Genomic DNA, 20,055 nt, shown 5'->3' on the forward strand with positions numbered 1-20,055 from the left:
CCTGGAAGATTCATTTTATCCTAATGTTAAAAATGAGTCTTTCCTAAGTCTGAGCCTCGTGAAATGCAGAGCCCTTAGCCTTTGGCTTTCCAAAATAGAGCAGAACTGTTCCATGGAGGGAGAGAATCTCCTCATCAAGTCGATTTTTGGCTCTGGATAAGAGAAACTGCTGTACCTTAAACATTAGTTATCATTGGAATCCAAATTCAGAGTTAATTTGTTTCTTTTTGGGCTCTTCACTTCAGATGAAACTTCCTACCTCCATAATTTTCTTGCTTTAGTCTGTGAAAATTCTTTTTTTTCCAAGTTGTCCACTGATTGCTCACCCTCTTTCCCTAATTTCAAGTTCCTTCCATTATTTGTCCCATGACTGTAATCTCACCTAAACAATGCTGAGCACATTTCACACAAATCTGAGAAACGAGCTGGACATATTTACAATTGTAATATTTCCATATATTACAGTCCAGGCTGGCTTTATCCTAAGGCTAAGTAGGCTCTGGCTTAGGGCATTAAAGTTTATGGAGCACCAACACTGCCCCTCCTTCCAAATCATTCTGAAAATACAAGTCTTTGGTGGGAGGTGGAACCATCAGTCAGTATGTCCCAGAGGTGCCATATTGAGCCACCACTGATTAGACTGCAGGGGTCTCCAACCTTGTTAACTTTAAGCCTGGAGGACTTCAACTCCTAGAGGTTTTGCTGGCTGGGGAATTCTGGGAGTTGAAGTCCTCCAGGCTTAGATTTGCCAAGGTTGGAGTTCCCCCGGATTAGAGCACAACTCACTGGATTTATGATAGAAGAATGAGCTGTTCCCGTTATGTCTCTTGGAGTTGACTTGGCAGTTAATTTACCAACCCCAAGTCTTTTTGGTGTCTTCTTTAGTAAAAGTGCACTAGTGATAAGAAAGCTTAATCTTAGCTTCTAGTACAAATACACAAACAGGGACATTTATTTCTTTTATTTATCTTTAAACCTGTCCTTCTTTCCCTGAAATGATTTGTTTTGATCTTTTCCGAGTCTCTTATACATTAATTATCCACAATTCTTGCTCTGTTGAAAATTTTCTTATGTCAAGTGAGTCGTAGAGAATGTTTTCGTAGGAACGCTCTCTGGAATGTGTGATAATTGCCAACATATTAAGCCAGAAAAGATAATGTATGGTATGTGATCATCTTTTCTTCTAAACCCACTGTACAGAGCATAAGATTTGCCTTTTTTGCCATTGATCAAGTGCTAGTAATAATAATCCAATTCATTGGTGGCCAGAGTTCCTAATTCACACATTTGGTGATCTTGGAAATCATAACTTTAAAACTGAAACCCTGTTAATATGGAAAGTTATTAGTTTGCTCAGAATATAGAGAAAAAGACGTTAAGACACTAAGACCTTGTATTCAGCATTATATCTGTCTGGAAAAAAAATCATTTAAGTAATGCATTATGAATTGCTATAATGTAACTGGATCTCCTTGCTGTAACTGGATCCAAGACAATTAGTAGTCAAAGTACACTTATAGTTTAGATGAAATCAGCTGTACTTCAGGCTTCCTGACTAATAATTTAGAACCGTAATTAGCATCCTCCCCCCTCTCTCTCTTAATGTGACTCAATTGTGCTTCGTCATTGCAAGTTAAATCAAGTTATATTTTTGTCATGCCAGGTTCCATTCCACAGTGGTAACGACATGTCCTGATAGTCACTTCCAGGCATGAGTGCAATATGGTTTTCCCATAATTTCAATTTATAAGCCTCTGTTTAAACAATTGTATAAAAACACATTGAAATTGGGTCTGTTTGGTTAGTTTGGGTTTTTAATTTTTTAAAAAAATTCTGATGATTATATTTTAAAAATGCTACTAGTCTAATTTTAGCCTTTGGACATTATGCCCCAGTTCCCAAAAAAACACATAAAATGTTGGCTCTTATTTGTTGAAGAATTCTTTTGGGCCAGATAATTCATCTTATCCTGCCCCATGGTATACTGCCAACCTCTCCTGAAAACACTTTGTAATATACCGGTAGCAGTGAAGAGTTTTTTTTCTCTTCAAAGAAGAAAAAAGAAAACATACTGAATTTAGAAAAGGCCAAGCAAATTAGCAATTTAAAAACTATATAATATTTTTAATTGAGCATTTGCATTAAAGTTATTTTTCTTTCTTATTGAGATATCACATAGGAAAGTGCATATACAATACAATACAATGCAATAATAGAGTCGGAAGGGACCTTGGAGGTCTTCTAGTCCAACCCCCTGCCTAGGCAGGAAACCCTATACTGTTTCAGACAAATGGCTATCCAACATCTTCTTAAAGACTTCCAGTGTTGGGGCATTCACAACTTCTGGAGGCAAGCTGTTCCACTGATTAATTGTTCTAACTGTCAGGAAGTTTCGTAGCATTCACTATAGTCATAGATTTTATAAATGTTCAATCAAGCAAGTTTTCTTCATACTTAATTTTGCTTGCAGAAATGCATATTCGGAAATAGAGAATTATGGTTAAGGCCAAGTCTAAGTATATGAGAGTTGGCTGAAGATAGGCTGGTGCATGTACCAACCACCTTAGGTACCTTTCTTCCATGAGACTTGTGGCAGTGAAAAATTTGCAGAATCCGGCCAAATTGAAGACTCTTTTTCTGGGCTCTGGAATTTTTCTGGTTGCAAAGGCATGGAGTTGGACTCAGGGCTGAATGTTGCAGCCACTGCAATTAGGCATATCCAGCATTTTACTTCTAGAAAATGGCTACTGTAGGAGTTGTTCTATGGACATGTCAACAAATAAACTGGACCAGACTTTGGAAAGGCTATTGGGATTGACTGTCTTCCAAAGATATCTCCTAAAAAAACAATTATGGAGCACTGAGAAGAAATGCAGAAGATTTCAGGAATGTGTGGAGTTGAGCACTGGTGTTATTTGAGAAAGAGAGAGGAAGTGGGTTCTTTTGGTGAGAGGTGGAGATATTTGGGTAGAAGTATAGAGTTAATTCCTCCCAACCTAGGCAAAAGTTGGATTTGGAAGGGTTGAGAAAAGAAATTGTACCAAAGATTGAAGGTCATAATTTGGTGGGTGGATGATTGTACCAAGTTACCAAGTACTCTGCAAAGCAAAGTAATCTGGGTTAATTGTTGGGGTGTGGTGAAGAATTGTGAAATAGATGTCTAGAATAGATTTCCCCAAGGTAATAATGGAAGTCGGGGAAATGGGAGGGGATCTGAAAAAGGAATGAAGATTGGGGAAGTTGGCAGAGGGACATTTGGCAGAAGGCAAATGACAGGCCACTCCTGGGGAAGGGGGTTAATCATTTGAGCCCAATTCTCAACAAGTTCCCTTGCCAAAGTTTAATGAAGATAAAACACAACAAACTAACCAAGAAAACATAATGTAGGAAAGTGCCAGCCATCGGTTTAAAACAATAAAGCCCCTTATTTATTTTAATGCCACTTTTATTATATTTATAAATAACTGAAGGCAGCAAACATATCTAAGACTCCTTCTTTCTCCTATTTTCTTCACAATAACAACCATGTTGAAGTGGGTTGAGCTAAGACAGAGTGATAGTCCCCAAGTCACCAGCTAGTTTTCATGCTTATGGCAGGACTAAAACTCAGTCTTCTGATTTCTAGCCTGGGATGTGAAGCACTAGAGGATTCATTAAGTTTTTAGTTCCCTGAAAGAAGTGGATTATGTGAATCTTTTGGGGTTAGATTTCAGGTCTGTAACTGTGGTGGAAATGGAATAGAGTGGAGGGTCCTTAGTGCTTTCGGAGTTGGTTGTTTTCTTGCAGACATTTCATGACTCATGTCAGGCCTGTAGCCATCTTTTTTTTTAATCTTTGGCCTGCCACACTTTCTATTATTCTACTATACATTTTCTATTGTGGGAAAACGTGAGGGGGGGATTGTACAGAGTTAGATGATATATAGCCATAGCAAAATTCTTTCTAGAAAGCCAAGGTCTTTGTCTTTGCACTCTGCACCTGACTGGAACTGGATGGGTGGAACTGCCAGCATGGCAATTGAAGATTGGATCATGTGATGGACTTGTGGGCGTGGGGGCAAGATCTTGAACTTTCAACTAGGTGGGGAAAACCGGGAAGATTTCAGATTCGGGCTTTCCCAGATATGCCAACATGGCTCTCTTAATAAACTGAAACTTTGAGGAATGCTTTGCCTCGGATTCTGATTTAATTTTGGATGCTATTTGGAACCCCAACAATTTAAATAGGTAACATCATCAATTCCAAATTGGAGTGGGGTTTTCTCTCTGTTTATATACAAATGGCTTGCTCTGTCAGTGGGAGTGGGAATGTTCTTGATTAGGCTGATGCTTAGAAAGTTGATAGTAAGTTGAGATAGAAATTATGCAATGTGTCCTATTTTTGCAGTATTTCTTACAACTTTTTGATGGCATTGGTATCCTATCACACTGTCTCTAGTACTGGGAAGTGAAAAGTAGTGTTACAGTAGATCTCCTTTTTTCAATGTGGGAGATTCTAGTCAGTGTTAGTGTGGGGAGAGATCACGCCTTTGTGGTGGAATACTGCATAGTTTGATACTCTCATAACCTCTTATTTAAATCTATATGAAGGTGCTGAGTTAGGTCGCATTTTAACTTCGCCTCTTTGTAAATGATGCTTATGAGTTCATAAACTCAAGCTGAACTGGAAATACAGTAGATGTTATATCCTGGTCCTGGTGCTGTTAGAATCTGGATGGAGAAAATCAAACTCAGACTCAACATAAGGAAGATAGAAGTTGGTTATATTCTATTTTCAGAGATGTACTATCTTTGTTAGATAATGAAATTGCATTTCTTTGTGTACAACTCGTTTTTAATCTGAGAGCTTTCCTACAACTGGAGCTTTTGCTCATGGGGAGGGGCAGCTGTGGCCAACAAGGCTTTTTTATAGTTTCCTAAGGGTTCACAGATTATGATTATTCTGCTTATAGTCACTGTTGCCTTAATCATCTTCTGCTTGCTTTATTGTAACTTGCTATACATGGGGTTGTACTTGAAGACCACTTGGGTACTGGGTCGAGAATGCAGCAGTGTGAGTAGTGATGGGACTATCAGATTCTCTTACATAACACATGTGCTTAAGGGCTGCAATTTGCTACTGGGTGCAGTTCAAGCTTCTTACTTAAATGACTCAGGACCGGTTACCTATATAACTATCATCTTCAGACCCTCCCTTCCTTCTTCCAATAAAGTCAGGAAAGATAGGCTTATTCAGGTTCTCCTGTCTTAGGAATTGTTTCTAAAGAAAGTTTTGAGACAAATTCTGGTAGAATGAAGACAAGCAATGAGACCCGTTTTAAGAGTTGTGTTTTGATTTTTGAATGTCCCTTGCATGCTGAGCATTTTTGTAATTGTACTTGTAATTGTTGATGGTTATCTTGTTTGGTTGTTTTTAGTTTAACTTTTAGTAACAAAGGAAATGTTAAGCAACTAAGAGGTCTTCTTGGCTTCAAGGGCAAAAGAGCCCTAGTCCAGCAGGTAAACAAACAAAATTGCCAAATTTTTTGCTCATTTCAGTGGGAAATCCTGTATTTCAGACAGCTGTCAGCTAGAGAAGATGCTAAACCAATTGTTGCAATTTATTGAACCTTCAGTGAAAATATACTTCCTTCAGTTTAAAGGAAAGGTGGCTTACCCAATGGATCGGGAATGGAATGGAGTTTAGCTAATTCTCCTTTTCCCTTCTAGGAAATTATTATCATTATCATTTACTTAATATAAATAATGGTTATTATCTTACTTTATGTAAGACAAGTTTACTTACCATAAGGAAAAAAAGGTTTCATTACAAACTCTAAGGGTGTTTTAAAATACTTGTTTCAACGCCAGCAGAATTTAGTTTCCATTGATAGTTTGATCTAGGTAATTGTACTGAGGGAAGAGAGGTGCAAAATCCTATTGAAGCTGAGGTTTTTTTTTAAAAAAAGGAATTTAAATTCCTTTACTGTACAATAGTGGGCAACAATCTTATTTCTTCGTTCTTTAACTTATGCAGTACATGGGAATTTTAGGAGCTGTACTCCAAACTATGTGGAAACCACATTGCCTATTCTGATTCAAAAAGAATATTTCTGAGAATCCAGCACATTTCAATAGTTTATAAGTCAGAGAGAGCCACAATTGTTTTTAAAAAATCCATTAAGCATAATTTGGTTTGAGAAAGTTGTATGAATTGAAAATTTATCCAGAAATATAACACAATTTTCCTTTTGCGGTTAATAGAGAATACATATCAGTTTCTAGATGAAATAGAATAAGGTCAAGATTATACATAGACCAAAAATTAATATCAATAGTAAAGGAATTTGCCACAAACACTCCATTCCCCACATATTTACAAATGTTTCAAGCCTTAACATAATGTGAAGATTGAGTTCTTCAAAAACAAGTCAAAACCCTCTTTAATTCTGGAAATATGAAAATTTTAGTCCAATATATGTCCAGTTTTTACTGGCAGAAAAATAAAATAGTTCAAGGTTGGGACATTTCGAGGATGACCAAAATCTTTTTTTTTCTCTTCACACTTGGAATGGAACATTTAGGTATTTTCACATTCCTATTCCTAATGTTATAACAGTTTTGACCTTTCTGTCTCTGGTTGATTGTGTGACTATAGAATCATGTCATCTGTATATACGGAATTAGTATATACAGGTATATACTAATATATATATATGTTGTATTTGTACTGATAAATAAATAGAGGGAGACTAGTATAGATCTATTTCGAGCTAATTAGCTCTCATCAGCTAGCCATACCCTTACTGGGATTTGAACCTGGGCTGTATATATCTTAGGCAGGAGTCTTAGCCACTAAGCCACGGGCTCTCTTCCTTATCAGTTGAGCCAGGGAAATAGGTATATATTTGTGTTACAAACCCTGGTATGCCTAAATATGGGAGGAAGGTCACTACTCCCTCTTTCTGTCCTTCGGCTCATCACAGAAGACCATGCAGGCAGAAAACCATATTTTTATTTTTAATGTTGCCTTTTTATATTTGTGTTGTATTTGTACTGATAAATATATACACCTGTGTAGTAGGTAATAAAGGAGAATATTTGTAGCCCAGGGTTGAAATGAGGGGTCCTTGGTGCTCTCTGTGCTTGGTTGCTTTCTTCCAGATGTTTCATTACATCAGTGCTACTGATGATGTTACCTAGTTTGGGTAATGAAACATGTGCAAGAAAAAAATCAAGTTCAGAGAGCATCAGAATTAATATCCTTTGTAATGCTTCAGCATACAAATTATGTGACTGATGTAAATGTTGTCTAAGGAGATTCTCAATCATTCAGGTCATGGTTGTCCCAAAGGTGCTTTTTCCAAAAGGCAACTGGACTTTCTTGTTATTGTTGTTTTCTTTAAAACATTTCGATTCTCATCCAACAAGCTTCTCCAGTTCTAACTGACTGGTGGGGGTTGGTGGGGATTTCCCACCAGTCATTTAGAATTGAGGAAACTTGGTGGATGAGAAACAAAATGTTTTCAAAGGAAAAAAAAACCAAGAAATTTTAATTGCCTTTTGGAAAAAGCTCCTTTGTGATTGATATAATACAATACAATACAATACAATACAATACAAAAGTAGAGCTGGAAGGGACCTTGGAGGTCTTCTAGTCCAACCCCCTGCCTAGGTAGGAAACCCTATACCATTTCAGACAAATGGCTATCCAACACCTTCTTAAAGACTTCCAAGTGTTGGGGCATTCACAACTTCTGGAGGCAAGCTGTTCCACTGATTAATTGTTCTAACTGTCAGGAAGTTTCTCCTCAGTTCTAAGTTGCTTCTCTCCTTGATTAGTTTCCACCCATTGCTTCTTGTTCTACCCTCAGGTGCTTTGAAGACCAGGAGAGTTTTTATCAGGGAATCCCCTATTCACACAGTCATTGTTCTTACATAATTGATGTTAGTATGAACATGGTTTCTCCACAGGAACCTCTATTCAATATCATGCACATGACAGCCATATAATGTTTGGGTTTTCAGCAGAATACTTTGAACATGATGAGTAGCCAAAGGCCTATATGTTACATGGTCTGTATAACATTGGAAAACTTAGTATTATAGAGTTGAAAGCTGAGGAGAAGTGTTGGTGTATATATTCTTGTCACGTGATATGCCTTCTTGGACCAAGATTTGTATGGTTCATTTTCTGTTTAAATGGAAAACATACTTGAGGGCAAAACTATTTCTAAAGTAAACACTTAATTCTGTGTTACATTGTTGAACCTGCAGTGAAACATTATGTGGTTTCAACTTCAACCTTTTCACAAGAAATTATTTATGTAAGCTGTCAAAGCCATACAATATAGGTGATTGTGGGGTAAAAAAAGAAGAAATTGAAGCAAAGAAAGGTGCATTAACAACATTTTTGGACAAACTCTCTTGCTGGCCTTTTCTTGCCTGTATAAAAGAATTCACTGAAGGTAAATTATTCATGACATCACCTTAGATTTCTCTCCAGCTTTTATTCCCAGCCTGTTAAAATTAATCACAACGGGAATCTAAGGAGAATACTTCAGTGTTAGGTAACACTTGCACAGAACAGAGATTCTACTGTGCAGTTGTTAGGGCACACTCATTCACCAATATTGAACCTCAGGAGAGGACATTTGCCCTGTGTTGGCTTAAAGTTTGGTCTTTTTATGTTTTCACATCGGGTTAAGCAGCAGAGTAGCAAAATTTAGAATGACATTGCTTCTGTTTTGCTTACATGTCATTTTTCCACAAGGAGAGTTCTATTACTTAAATACATCTCACTTATACGTGACATGCGTTTCAGAAACCATACACAATTTTGTGAAAAGTGTTCTGTTCTTTTCTGAAGTGCATTTTCTTTATTGATTGGTTAACACCATGGAGGCTGCCCATAAGTGGCTGCACTCTAAAACCACAGGCAAGCTGTTGGACTAATACAGCTCACTTCTCCATAAATCAATTTTGAAAGATTATTGCTAGACTAGCTGGATACCCGTGCTCCCCTATGAAACTATGTGATCGGCTTGATAAATCGACATTTACAGCTTGAAAATTAATGAGTAGTTATGATTGATCGACCTCTCCCCTCCCCTCCCTCAGGCTTGCTCCACAAAGGCCCCTCCTATCTTATTCCCTTTTCTCCCTCAGTCTAACTCCTTGGCATCAGAGCATTTTTCAGGTGGGGAGAGGGAGTAGAATGTCTAAACTCCCAGCCCGCAGTCCGGATGAGTCATGCGCTGGCCATGCCCATGCCCAAGTGGCAGTGGGAACAGAGTTCTTCCAGGTGAGGAGGGGGAGTAGAACATCTAACTCCTTAGCATCAGAGCGTGTTAATAATAATATAAGAAACACTAATGATCTGATGGTCATTTCGAAAAATCCTTTCTTAGAGAACACCTAGAAGCCAAGAGGAACATATGTGCCAAATTTCAAGTTTGTAAGCTTTACTGTTCTGGAGATTTTGTGATGATGCATGAATGGTATTTTGCTTTTATATACAGTATATAGCTTGCACATTTTTCACGATAGAGTGATATACATTTATTGCCTGTACAAGCATATACGTGCCCATGGGCATGCACACGCGCGCGCACACACACACACACACACACATTATAAAATGTAAATATATATTGGGGAAAAACAGATTACAGAAGAAATATAAAATAAATAAATAAATTTGTTTAAGCATAGCAGTATTGATCAGATTCGGCCAAATCACAAGTACTGCCCTGAGTCAGGCTGTTTGGGGAAGGTTCACTGAATATTCTAACTAAAACAATCCACTCTGACCCTTTCCTAAAGCTTTGTTAGTGATCTGGAGGAGCACAAAATGATTTGGAGGGCTTAATAGAGTTTCCTGGCCAACAGCTTTAATTTCTAATCAGAGTGAAAATTCCCAGCCAGGCTTTCTGATCTTGGTGCTTGCGGAGAGGGAAGTGATATTCTGTAGACTTATTCCAGGATTATTTCCCATTAACTCTAAAGAGTAGGGATATTAAAAGAGTCCCATGGAGTGTGTGGGGCCTGAGAGGATGTAAGATTTGGAAAATGCTGATTTATAATCTTGTGCCTTTGCTGTTGTATATCTCCCATCCCTTGTTTTCATGTTTCATTTTTAGGACTTTGGTGCCAACTAGACAAAACATAAAACTTATTTAAACTATGTCTATGGAGACTTTCAATCATCAAGGTCATGATTGTCCCAAAAGTGCATTTTTTCCCAAAAGGAAACTGCCGTTCTCTGCCGTTTTTTTCTTTGAAAAGTTTTCACTTCTCATCCAAGAAGCTTCCTCTCGATGAGAAGTGAAACATTTTCAAAGAAAACAAACAAGAATATCCAGTTGCCTTTTGGGGAAAAAAGCACCTTTGGATTCTCGCTGCCAAACCAGCAGTCACCAACTGGTGGTCTGTGAGAAAATTTTGATGGTCCGCAGAAAAAATATTTGCATTTTTTATATTGCACTAAATCAGGAGTCTTCAAACTACAGCCCCTGGGCTGGATACGCGCAATGAATGCTTGTGTTGCTGCAGAGAGTCTCCCCCTTTGGGGTCTTTTTGTGCAGGTTGGAGGGCAGGAATTTTGATTTGGGATCTGCTTCAGCCTCTTGGTGCGGGGCTTTGGATGAAGGCTGGGGGGAAGTGCCACTGGTGGCAAAGAGCCGGAAGACCTTGTTCCAGTGGGACTGCATCATGACCTGGAACTAGCTGACTATCTCAGCCCACTGAGCCTCCAGATGCTGGTACCTGGCCTTGCACTTCCACAGGTCTTCCCTCTATTTGGAAAGCCTATGCTCCTAGTCTGCAGTGAGGTGCTTCTGCTGTGCCTCCTTCTCGGTCAGATCCAATTTGAACTAAGCCAGCTGTTTTGCCAACTCTTTCTCATGGTGGCTGCTTAGCTCCAACAACTGCTTCCTGTTGGGGCCCTAAGGTGCCTGGGCGGGCAGGGGAGGAGAGGGATGAGTAGAGCACCCTCGATGGGAGTAACACCAAGTTCCCCACACCCATCCAGTCACATGACCATCTAGTCATATCCACCCACCCGGTCATTGGGCAGATTATATTAGTGGTCTGCGGGATTTAAAATTATGAATTTAGTGGTCTCTGAAGTCCGATAGGTTGGTTACCCTGCCTTTAAAATATTTAAATACATCATAGCTCCTCTGCTTGTGTCCCTCAGAAATTGGACAAGCTTCTCCCCTTGAATGATTATGCTATTTATAGAAAAACTGTCTGTTCCTCACCAGTCTACATGGATATGAAGAAGAGTTCCAGCAATCTTGGGAGATTATAGGCCATGACAATCTCAATCTTACATGGGAAAAGACCTGAATACAACAAATAAATCTTTATTTATAAACCAATCTTTATAGAAATATGTATGTATGTATGTATGTATGTATGTATGTATGTATGTATGTATGTATGGTCTTATTGTATTTGGGTCTTTTCCTGTGTAAGATTGAGATTGTCTTGGCAACGTTTCGGCGAGGTCTCACGCCATCTTCAGGCTGGTGTTTTCAGCTTAAAGCGTGGTCAGAGCTGCCGCCTTTCTATAAATCTTGGTGAGGGTGTGTGGAGTACTGGCTTTGTTTCAGTAAGTGGAATGATTGGTTGTGTGGTTGTATCATGATTGGTAGATTGATGCTGATTGGTGCTAGCTGTGTATTGTTGTTTCGTGTTGTAATGGCCTGGGTGGTCAGTCTTATCTTCATTCTCTTTGAAGCTACCAACCTTCATTCCATTGTTACTTCTTTATGCTTGGACTTGCCACCTTCCCCACTAGCAACAACCAACCACCCAGGCCGTTACAACACAAAACAACAATAGACACACAGCCAGCACCAATCTACCAATCATGATACAACCACACAACCAATCATTCAACTTACTGAAACAAAGCCAGCACTCCATACCCACCCACCAAGATTTATAGAAAGACGGCAGCTCCGATCACACTTTAAGCCGAAAACCCAGCCCGAAGATGGCGAGTAAGACCTCGCTGAAACATTGCCAAGACAATCTCAATCTTACAATCTTACATATAACTTTCTGTGTTTTATATATATATACACAAAGTATTTTTGTTAAATATGAATTCTATGCTTTCCCAATTGTTGCTAGTACAATTGGGTAATAATTAATGTCCCAATTGTTGCTAGAACAATTGGGTAATAATTATTAACTTGCTAAAGTATATTGAGAATCTAATGAATGCCAATCCTACCAGTTCATCTATTGATTTGAATAATGTATTTTACTGTAAACTCTGAGATTAGACCAGACAGGTATAAGGGACTATCTGCATCCCTATGGAGAAATACAAGAAATGTAGGTGAGAAGGACATAAGCAGTTTGGATAATAAGCTTTATAAACAAGTTAGGAATTTGCTTTACTTATTACAGCACTAGTACAATTCCCTAATTATGTGCATGAATTTTCAGTAAATGATTGTGAAGACTAAATAGCTCCTGCCTGTATGGAAAAGACTGGCAATTTTGCTGTCAGAAGAGGTACAACAGATATCAGTAGCATGTGTCTTGAGTATCAAACCCACCAAAGTCAAGAAAATTCTGAACTATATTTTATAGGTTATCTACTATATGAACTGCAAGACAGATTAATGAAATCCTGGCAAGAGAGTGCTATGGATTAGGCTCAGTGAGGCAAGCGGTGGCTTGTGCTGATTCAACTCCAGTCCAATCCTGTCCCAAGGGAGTTTGGCAGAACTGGCTAACTCTACCTGATTTGCCAGGAAACCTTCACCCCACCCCTGGCAATGCCAAGTTCCTATTGTACAGAGGGAACATTCGGCGTCAGACATACTGTCTGTTCAGAGATGTTAGTGATAGATTTAGAGAGTTCCACTGTAACCCAACCATTTGTAGTTCTTAGATGGGTCTGCTTTCAAAAATAAAATGTCAGCCTTTTTATTCTCTCACTTCCATCTGAATGCACCTGGTTGAATCTCTCAGATCCTACAACCTTGGTGGTAGAGGAGTGTGTCCCACCAGAGTTTTCACAAAATTATCTTTTACCAAAACATTAACATCTTTTTGGCCCAATCCTAAATGGTGCCAAGACATACTTCGGTAAATAAGCAACAAAATGCAATTTATTGTTGTAAGCAAGCAGGCATCAGTTTGAAATATTTATGCTTTAACGACTTTGCCTTTGGCAATAGTCTGAAGATGTAATGGCATGCATGTATCTGCCCAAAGCTATGTGAACTTTTGATTAAATCTATGCTGCCTTCTGTTTCATTTTCCTGCTTGTTTAGCTGCTGTGTGGTTTTCGGTATGTAGGTTTATAGAGAGGTTTTATTACTGATAAAATAATTTATTGTAAAAAAAATTCTAATTGATTCTACTTTTTGAAACCCTAATAAGTTTAAAAATTGCACAAATAAAAAACATTACATTTACTTGAAAAGAAGATAGTTTTGAATTTAAGAGAAACACACAATCCTACCCAACAAGATTGGAAATAAAAATTATTCTTCCCTTGCACATCCAGGGTCAACCAACTCCATCTAAAAACCTATCTGGGAAATTTATATTCCAGCCAATAAACATTTGTTTTACTTACACTTACACAAACTCTTATTCACATTTATAAGTATGTAAATACCAGTTAAAATCCACACTTTAAAAAAAAAGACAAAACAGAAGAAGAAATGGTTTGTAGTGTTGGAATTAATGACTTCTAGTTAAGTACTGAAAATATTTCTTTTATAAATTTAATTGATTCTCCATATGCATATTCCAACCAAATACTCTCACAAATCCCTGTCACACATAGACACACATAAGCCCCCCACGTAAAGTCCTTCTCTTTTTAGCAGAAAAACTCAGAGGGAAGAAAATAAAAGGATGGAGATGGGAGTAAGGTAAAAAGAAAAGGGATGGTGATAGTGGTGGAATCTGAACTGGATGACGATGAAGAGTTAACTGAACAACCAGCACCATATAAAAATGTGGGAGAAACTCCAAATGTTATCTATAGATTAGACCATTTGAAGGACAAACTTCTCTAGGATTAAAAAGGGACAGATGGAGTTCTTGAGCAAACAGAATATGAAGATTCCTCATCATGGAAATTGGGTTGAGATTACATCAAATATGTCTTTGTGGTGTCATCAAAACCACACCGATGCAAGAAATTATATAAATTTTCTGTTAGACTCAGTTAAAATGATCTTTGGCAATGTTATAACTTCAATAACTTGAACAGCTTCATTTTGCAAAATTATGAACAACTACTCTGTTCTATGGAAGTTCTCTGAACCTTAGATGATTCACCCAGGGTCAGATTCAGAGCAGTCCTAAAATGCAATGCCATGATCTCCCTTTTCCAGCTCAACTGCAGCTCTCCAATAAAGCAAACTGAATTAATGCAAACCATAAAGGATAGCATTCCTTTTTCCATTTTAGGTTGTCCTGGTGCCAAAAAGAATGAATTTCTGACCAGTGTTCTAGATGCACTTTCCACAGATATGGTGCATGCTGTTTCTGATCCTGCAGTACCTTCCAGCAGGTGAGTTCTTCTTTCCCAAAAAGGAGTGGGAGTTTGCTCCTTTTTGCAAAACCTGTGCAGGATTTCGTGGCCGGACAAACTATTTTCACTTCTCTGACTGGTTCTGTGGTGTTCATCAGCATTCCCTTGCTGATTATAGACCTCTGTCTTTTGAACATTCACCGATAATCCATTTGAAATGGATGAAAAACATTGGTGCAATAACAGAAATTAAAGAAATAATTCATTTAAAATAAGAACTGCATTTTACACAATAACATCTCATGCTTTTGTTGTTTTTAGTATCTATAATAGACATTTCATCTATCATAGATAAAATAATTGTACAAATTTGGTCCATATAAGCACAAAGCTTAGATGTTATTTATTTTTGATGCAGCAAACTTGAATATAAAGTATCAGATCTTGTATGGTTTACATTATTTGGGGGAGGGGGTCCTGCTGTTTTTATTCTGTTGTTATTTTATTCTATTGTTATATACTGTTCCAAACTGTTTGGAATAGAGTGGCATAGAAATGTCAGCAGTAAAATAAAATTTAGCAAAGCACAGTCCTGATTAGAATTACTTATAATAAAATGCTTTGAAAGCAAAGCAACTTAATCGGCTCATGACTAATTCAATGTTGACCAGATTGAATGGAAAGTACTCTTAGTTGGGTCTGGACCATAGGAGTGTGGAAATTAAAGATCCCAGACTCTACTCTGGAAGAGTGGTGAGTAAGAAGAAAAACTTGAGTCTACTAGTACATCTCTGTGTGTTTTGTAGAAGGTTGGCCAGGATTTCTGTGTAACATCCAGAATCCATCAGTTTAAAACAAACTCACTGAGATAATTAATTATGAGTTTAAGTCTTAAATAAGATTAAATCTGCATTTAACTTGCCGCCTGCCAACTGTCAAATAACAAAACACTTTCAAAAATTAAGTTGTTGAAAAAAGGGTGGCTAGAGAAAAACAAAACTCAAATATTTTTACATGAAGGTGCATGCATTTCTGTTGCAGCTCTATACTTTGAAAGTCCCTTTTTGAGGCTAAGTTACTGCCCATCTTGAAGGCTTTCTGGAGATTGGTAAAACTGAGTTTAGGGAGGTATGAGGAGATGCCATCTGTTGTTTCTATTATAGATTTGGATTTGTGTGCAATATTTCAGTTTTAATTGTGTTTTTTTAAATTTTTGTTGTTATTATAAACCATTGGGAATCCTAGTAGGTTATTGTGGGGAGAAAGGGGGGGGAGGGAGGGAGGGAGAGAAACGGATGTATTGACAAAACAGTACATTCCAGATGTTTTAGTAGCCCCATTAATACCTGGAAACCTAAGAACCTTGCAATGGACAAAGTGAAATGAACAATTCAATTTAATTTGAATGAAAACTAGAATAAAAGTGTATATATATATATATATATATATATATATATATATATATATATATATATATATATATATATATATATATATATATATATATATATAATGTTGTATTTGTACTGATAAATAAATAAAGGGAGACTAGTATAGATCTATTTCGAGCTAATTAGCTCTCATCAGCTAGCCATACCCTTACTGGGATACAACACAAATATAAAAGGCAACATTAAAAATAAAAATATGGTTTTCTGCCTGCATGGTCTTCTGTGATGAAGCCGAAGGACAGAAAGAGGGAGTGTGACCTTCCTCCCATATTTAGGCATACCAGGGGTTGTAACACAAATAAATATATATATATATATATATATATATATATATATATATATATATATATATATATATATATATATATATATATATATATATATATATATATATATATTTGTGTTACAACCCCTGGTATGCCCAAATATGGGAGGGAGCTCACTACTCCCCCTTTCTGTCCTTCGGCTCATTACATTCCCTGGCCTTGCTGATAAGGAAGAGAGCCTGTGGCTTAGTGGCAATTACATCGGCCTAATATGCAATACAGTAAGGGTATGGCTAGCTGATGAGAGCTAAATAGCTTGAAATGGATCCATACTAGTCTCCCTTTATTTATTTATCAGCACAAATACAACAAATATATATGTTGTATTTGTGCTGATAAATAAATAAAGGGAGACTAGTATAGATCTATTTCAAGCTATTTAGCTCTCATCAGCTAGCCATACCCTTACTGGGATTCGAACCTGGGCTATATTACATATTAAGCAGGAGTCTTAGCCACTAAGCCACAGGCTCTCCTCCTTATCAGCTGAGCCAGGGAAATAGGTATGTATTTGTGTTACAACCCCTGGTATGCCCAAATCTGGGAGGGAGCTCACTACTCCCCCTTTCTGTCCTTCAGCTCATTACAGAAGACCATGCAGAATGAAGAAATGAAATATTCAGACTTGAAAATCAGTGGGTCCAGGTTTTAAGAAACATAAAACGTTAAAAAAATTGTTTTCTTCAAAGACATTTTTTTAAAGTTGCAAATCATATTTTTTGTGCTGGCATTATGAATATGAATTGGTTTTGTCCAGCCTTAGCTTTGTTTTGGTTTCAAATCATAACATATATTAAAATATTATTGTCAAAAAGCGATAACAGTTAAAGATGTAAATGTCATGCTAAACTTTAGTATGGATTTTGCCATTTTATGAAAAACTTTATGATAATCTTAATGATTAGAAAGAAATAGCCTCCTGATATTAAGGAAAAAGTTCAAGATACTCTATGTGTTAGATGTTTTTTAAAAGTCTTTATATTCAAAAATTGATGGGAGATGGAACAATCTGTTTTTATTTCATCTTGATTCGTTAGCTAACCTAAAGACAACTATTTCCATATTGATACTAAATTGATATTATGTGGATCTTTTTTGTTTTTTGTTATTAGGTTCTTAATATTTTATTAGTTTATTTTAATCACTGTAATATATGCAAGTTATTTTTTCATTGTATAACCACTACTGTACTGAATGTTTTTCTGTTAATATAATTTATTTTTCACTGTTTAAAAAAAGAACTAAATTTGATTTAAGAAGGAAGGGAGAGAGAAATATTTTAGCAGTAAAGGTCCTGCAAAACTGGTTTAATTAAGTTGAATTCAAACTCTTATTTCCCAATGAAAATGTCTTGAAACTAAATTAATTTAAAATCCACAATTCACTTAGTTATTTACAGTACAATAATTTGTGTTTAGGACTAAAAAAAAACAGAATTGGGAAAATAGTTCACAGTGATTGGCAAATGTGATCTAAAAAAGCAGAGACAATGAAAATATTTTTTTTTATTCAGCACATGCTTATAATATGGAAATTAGATGTATAGATGCATGTGATAACTGGTTTGCTTTAATATCATTAAATGTTTAGTCCTACACATGTATTCTAGAATTAGTCCTTCTGAGTGTAATAATAAAATTATATAGAACTGAAGGAAGTGTAGGCATAAAAGCAAACAATACAATCTTTTAAAATATTTTGAAGAGAAATTAACTTGAGATTTCCCATCTTTTTTCCATGCAAGTCATTCAGGAGTTTATGGGCGAGAAGACAAATGTTGGACAACCTCATCTGCAAAGACGTTTTTCTGAAGTTTATTGATTTTCCCATGCAACAGGATTATACATATTATATTGTGTATTACCTCTTGGCATGAGACAGTAATAAAGAGGAATGTAGCGCAGCTCTTAAACACTTAAACTAGATCCACAGAAATTGAGGCTCCAGGTCATTCTCCCCAAAGCTTTGGGTGAAACCTAGAGACCTCCAGAAGCTACTGTAAATGTATTGTTTAGAATTGACCAAAAGAAAAAAATATTTAAAATATGAGCAATCATGTTTAATTAGGGAGCTAGTTTAGGATAGAAGTTTAGGCACCAGGCTACAAAGCAAGAAACCATGAATTGCAATCCCATATTAGGCGTAAAGCAGTGACGTGCGGTGAGGTTTATGGCTGGTGAGGCTGGTGATGTCATCAGCGCGAGCTGTGGTCCCCTTCATGTTGACTCAGGAAGGCGGGAAATGGGACCACCTGTGCAGGAGGCTGAAGCTGCCTCAGCCTCCTGCACACGTGGTCCCATTCCCCGCCTTCCTGACTCCTGAGTCAACATGAAGGGGACCATTCCCGAACCACGTGTGCAGAAGGCTCCTCAGCTCCTTTTCCCTTTTTTTTAAATTTTCATGATGAGAGCGGTGAGGCTCTGCCTCCCCTGCCTCCCCTGACCGCACGTCCCTGGCGCAAAGCCATCTGGGTAACTTTGAGCTAGTCCTCCTTTCTCAGCCCTAGTAAGGAGGCAATGACAGAATAACAGAGTTGGAAGGGACCTTGTAGGTTATCTAGTCCAAACCCCTGCCCAAGCAAGAGTCCCTACACCGTTTCTGACAAATGGCAATTCAGCCTCTTCTTGAAAGCTTCCAGTGATGAAGCTCTCACAACTTCTGAAGGCAAGCCATTCCATTAGTTGATTGTTCTGTCAGAAAATTTCTCCTTATTTCTTACGTGAATCTCTCCTTGATCAGTCTCAATTCATTGTTCCTTGTTTGGCCTTTGGGTGTTTTGGAAAATAGATTGTCCCCCTCCTCTCTGTGGCAGCCCCTCAAATATTAGAACATTGTTATCATGTCACTCCTGGTCCTTCTCTTCACTAGACTAGCCATGCTCAGTTCTTGCAACCATCTTTCATATGTTTAACCTCCAGGCCCCTAATCATCTTTGTTACTGTTCTCTGTACTCTTTCTAGGGTTTAAATATCTTTTTATAGTGTGGTAACCAAAACTGGATGCAGTATTCTAGGTGTTTTTTAATTTTCTAGGTATATTCTAAGGCTTAAGATTCTAGGTATATTCTAAGGCTTTATAGAACATTACTAATACCTCACATAATCTTGATTCAGTCCCTCTGTTAATACAACATAGGATTGTATTGCCTTTTTTGGCTGCTGCCATATATTGCTGGCTTACATTTAATTGATTGTCCATTAGGATTCCAAGATCCCTCTCACAGTTACTGCTATTAAGCAAGGTTTCACCTAATGTCTACATGTTATTTTGGTTTTTCTTGCTTAAGTGTAAGACTTTATTTTTCTCTACACGGAATTTCAATTTGTTAGATGGGACCCAGGGTTCAAGTCTGTCAAGATCCATCTGGATCTTGAGCCTATCATTTAGGGTGTTGGCTATTCCTGCCAGCTTAGTATCATCTGCAGATTTGATAAGTTCCCCTGGTATTCCCTCATGTGTTTATGAAGATATTGAAGAGTACTGGGCCTAAGATGGAAGCTTGCGGTACCCCACTGCTTACTTCCCTCCATGTAGATGTAGCACTATTAAGGACTACTCATTAAGTCTGGTTTGCAGCCAGTTACAAATCCATCTGGTGGTGATGCCATATATCCCACTTTTTCTAAATTACCAAGAAGTAGATTGTGGTCTACTTTACCGAAAAAAATTACAAACCATGTCCGCAAAACTGTGCCAGGAAAAGTAGAGAAACTTGTCTAGGCAGTCACCAGAAGTCAACCCTGACCTGAAGACATACTCATGTGTGCACACACACAGTTATA

General features: G+C 37.5%; 1 protein-coding gene across 4 annotated transcripts in view; it reads left to right on the forward strand.

The window, feature by feature from the left end:
* SMOC2 (SPARC related modular calcium binding 2) overlaps nt 1-20,055 on the forward strand; it is a 138,136-nt gene that overhangs the window by 108,250 nt on the left and 9,831 nt on the right. For all 4 annotated transcript variants that reach the window (XM_081940897.1, XM_081940898.1, XM_081940899.1 and 1 more), the window contains one exon: nt 14,433-14,535. In XM_081940897.1, coding sequence (XP_081797023.1) covers nt 14,433-14,535 — 103 coding nt within the window. The remainder of the gene's footprint in view (nt 1-14,432; nt 14,536-20,055) is intronic.

This window comes from Natrix helvetica (assembly GCF_964273705.1).
Source record: "Natrix helvetica genome assembly, chromosome: 2".
In the NCBI taxonomy this organism is placed as follows: Eukaryota; Metazoa; Chordata; class Lepidosauria; order Squamata; family Natricidae; genus Natrix; species Natrix helvetica.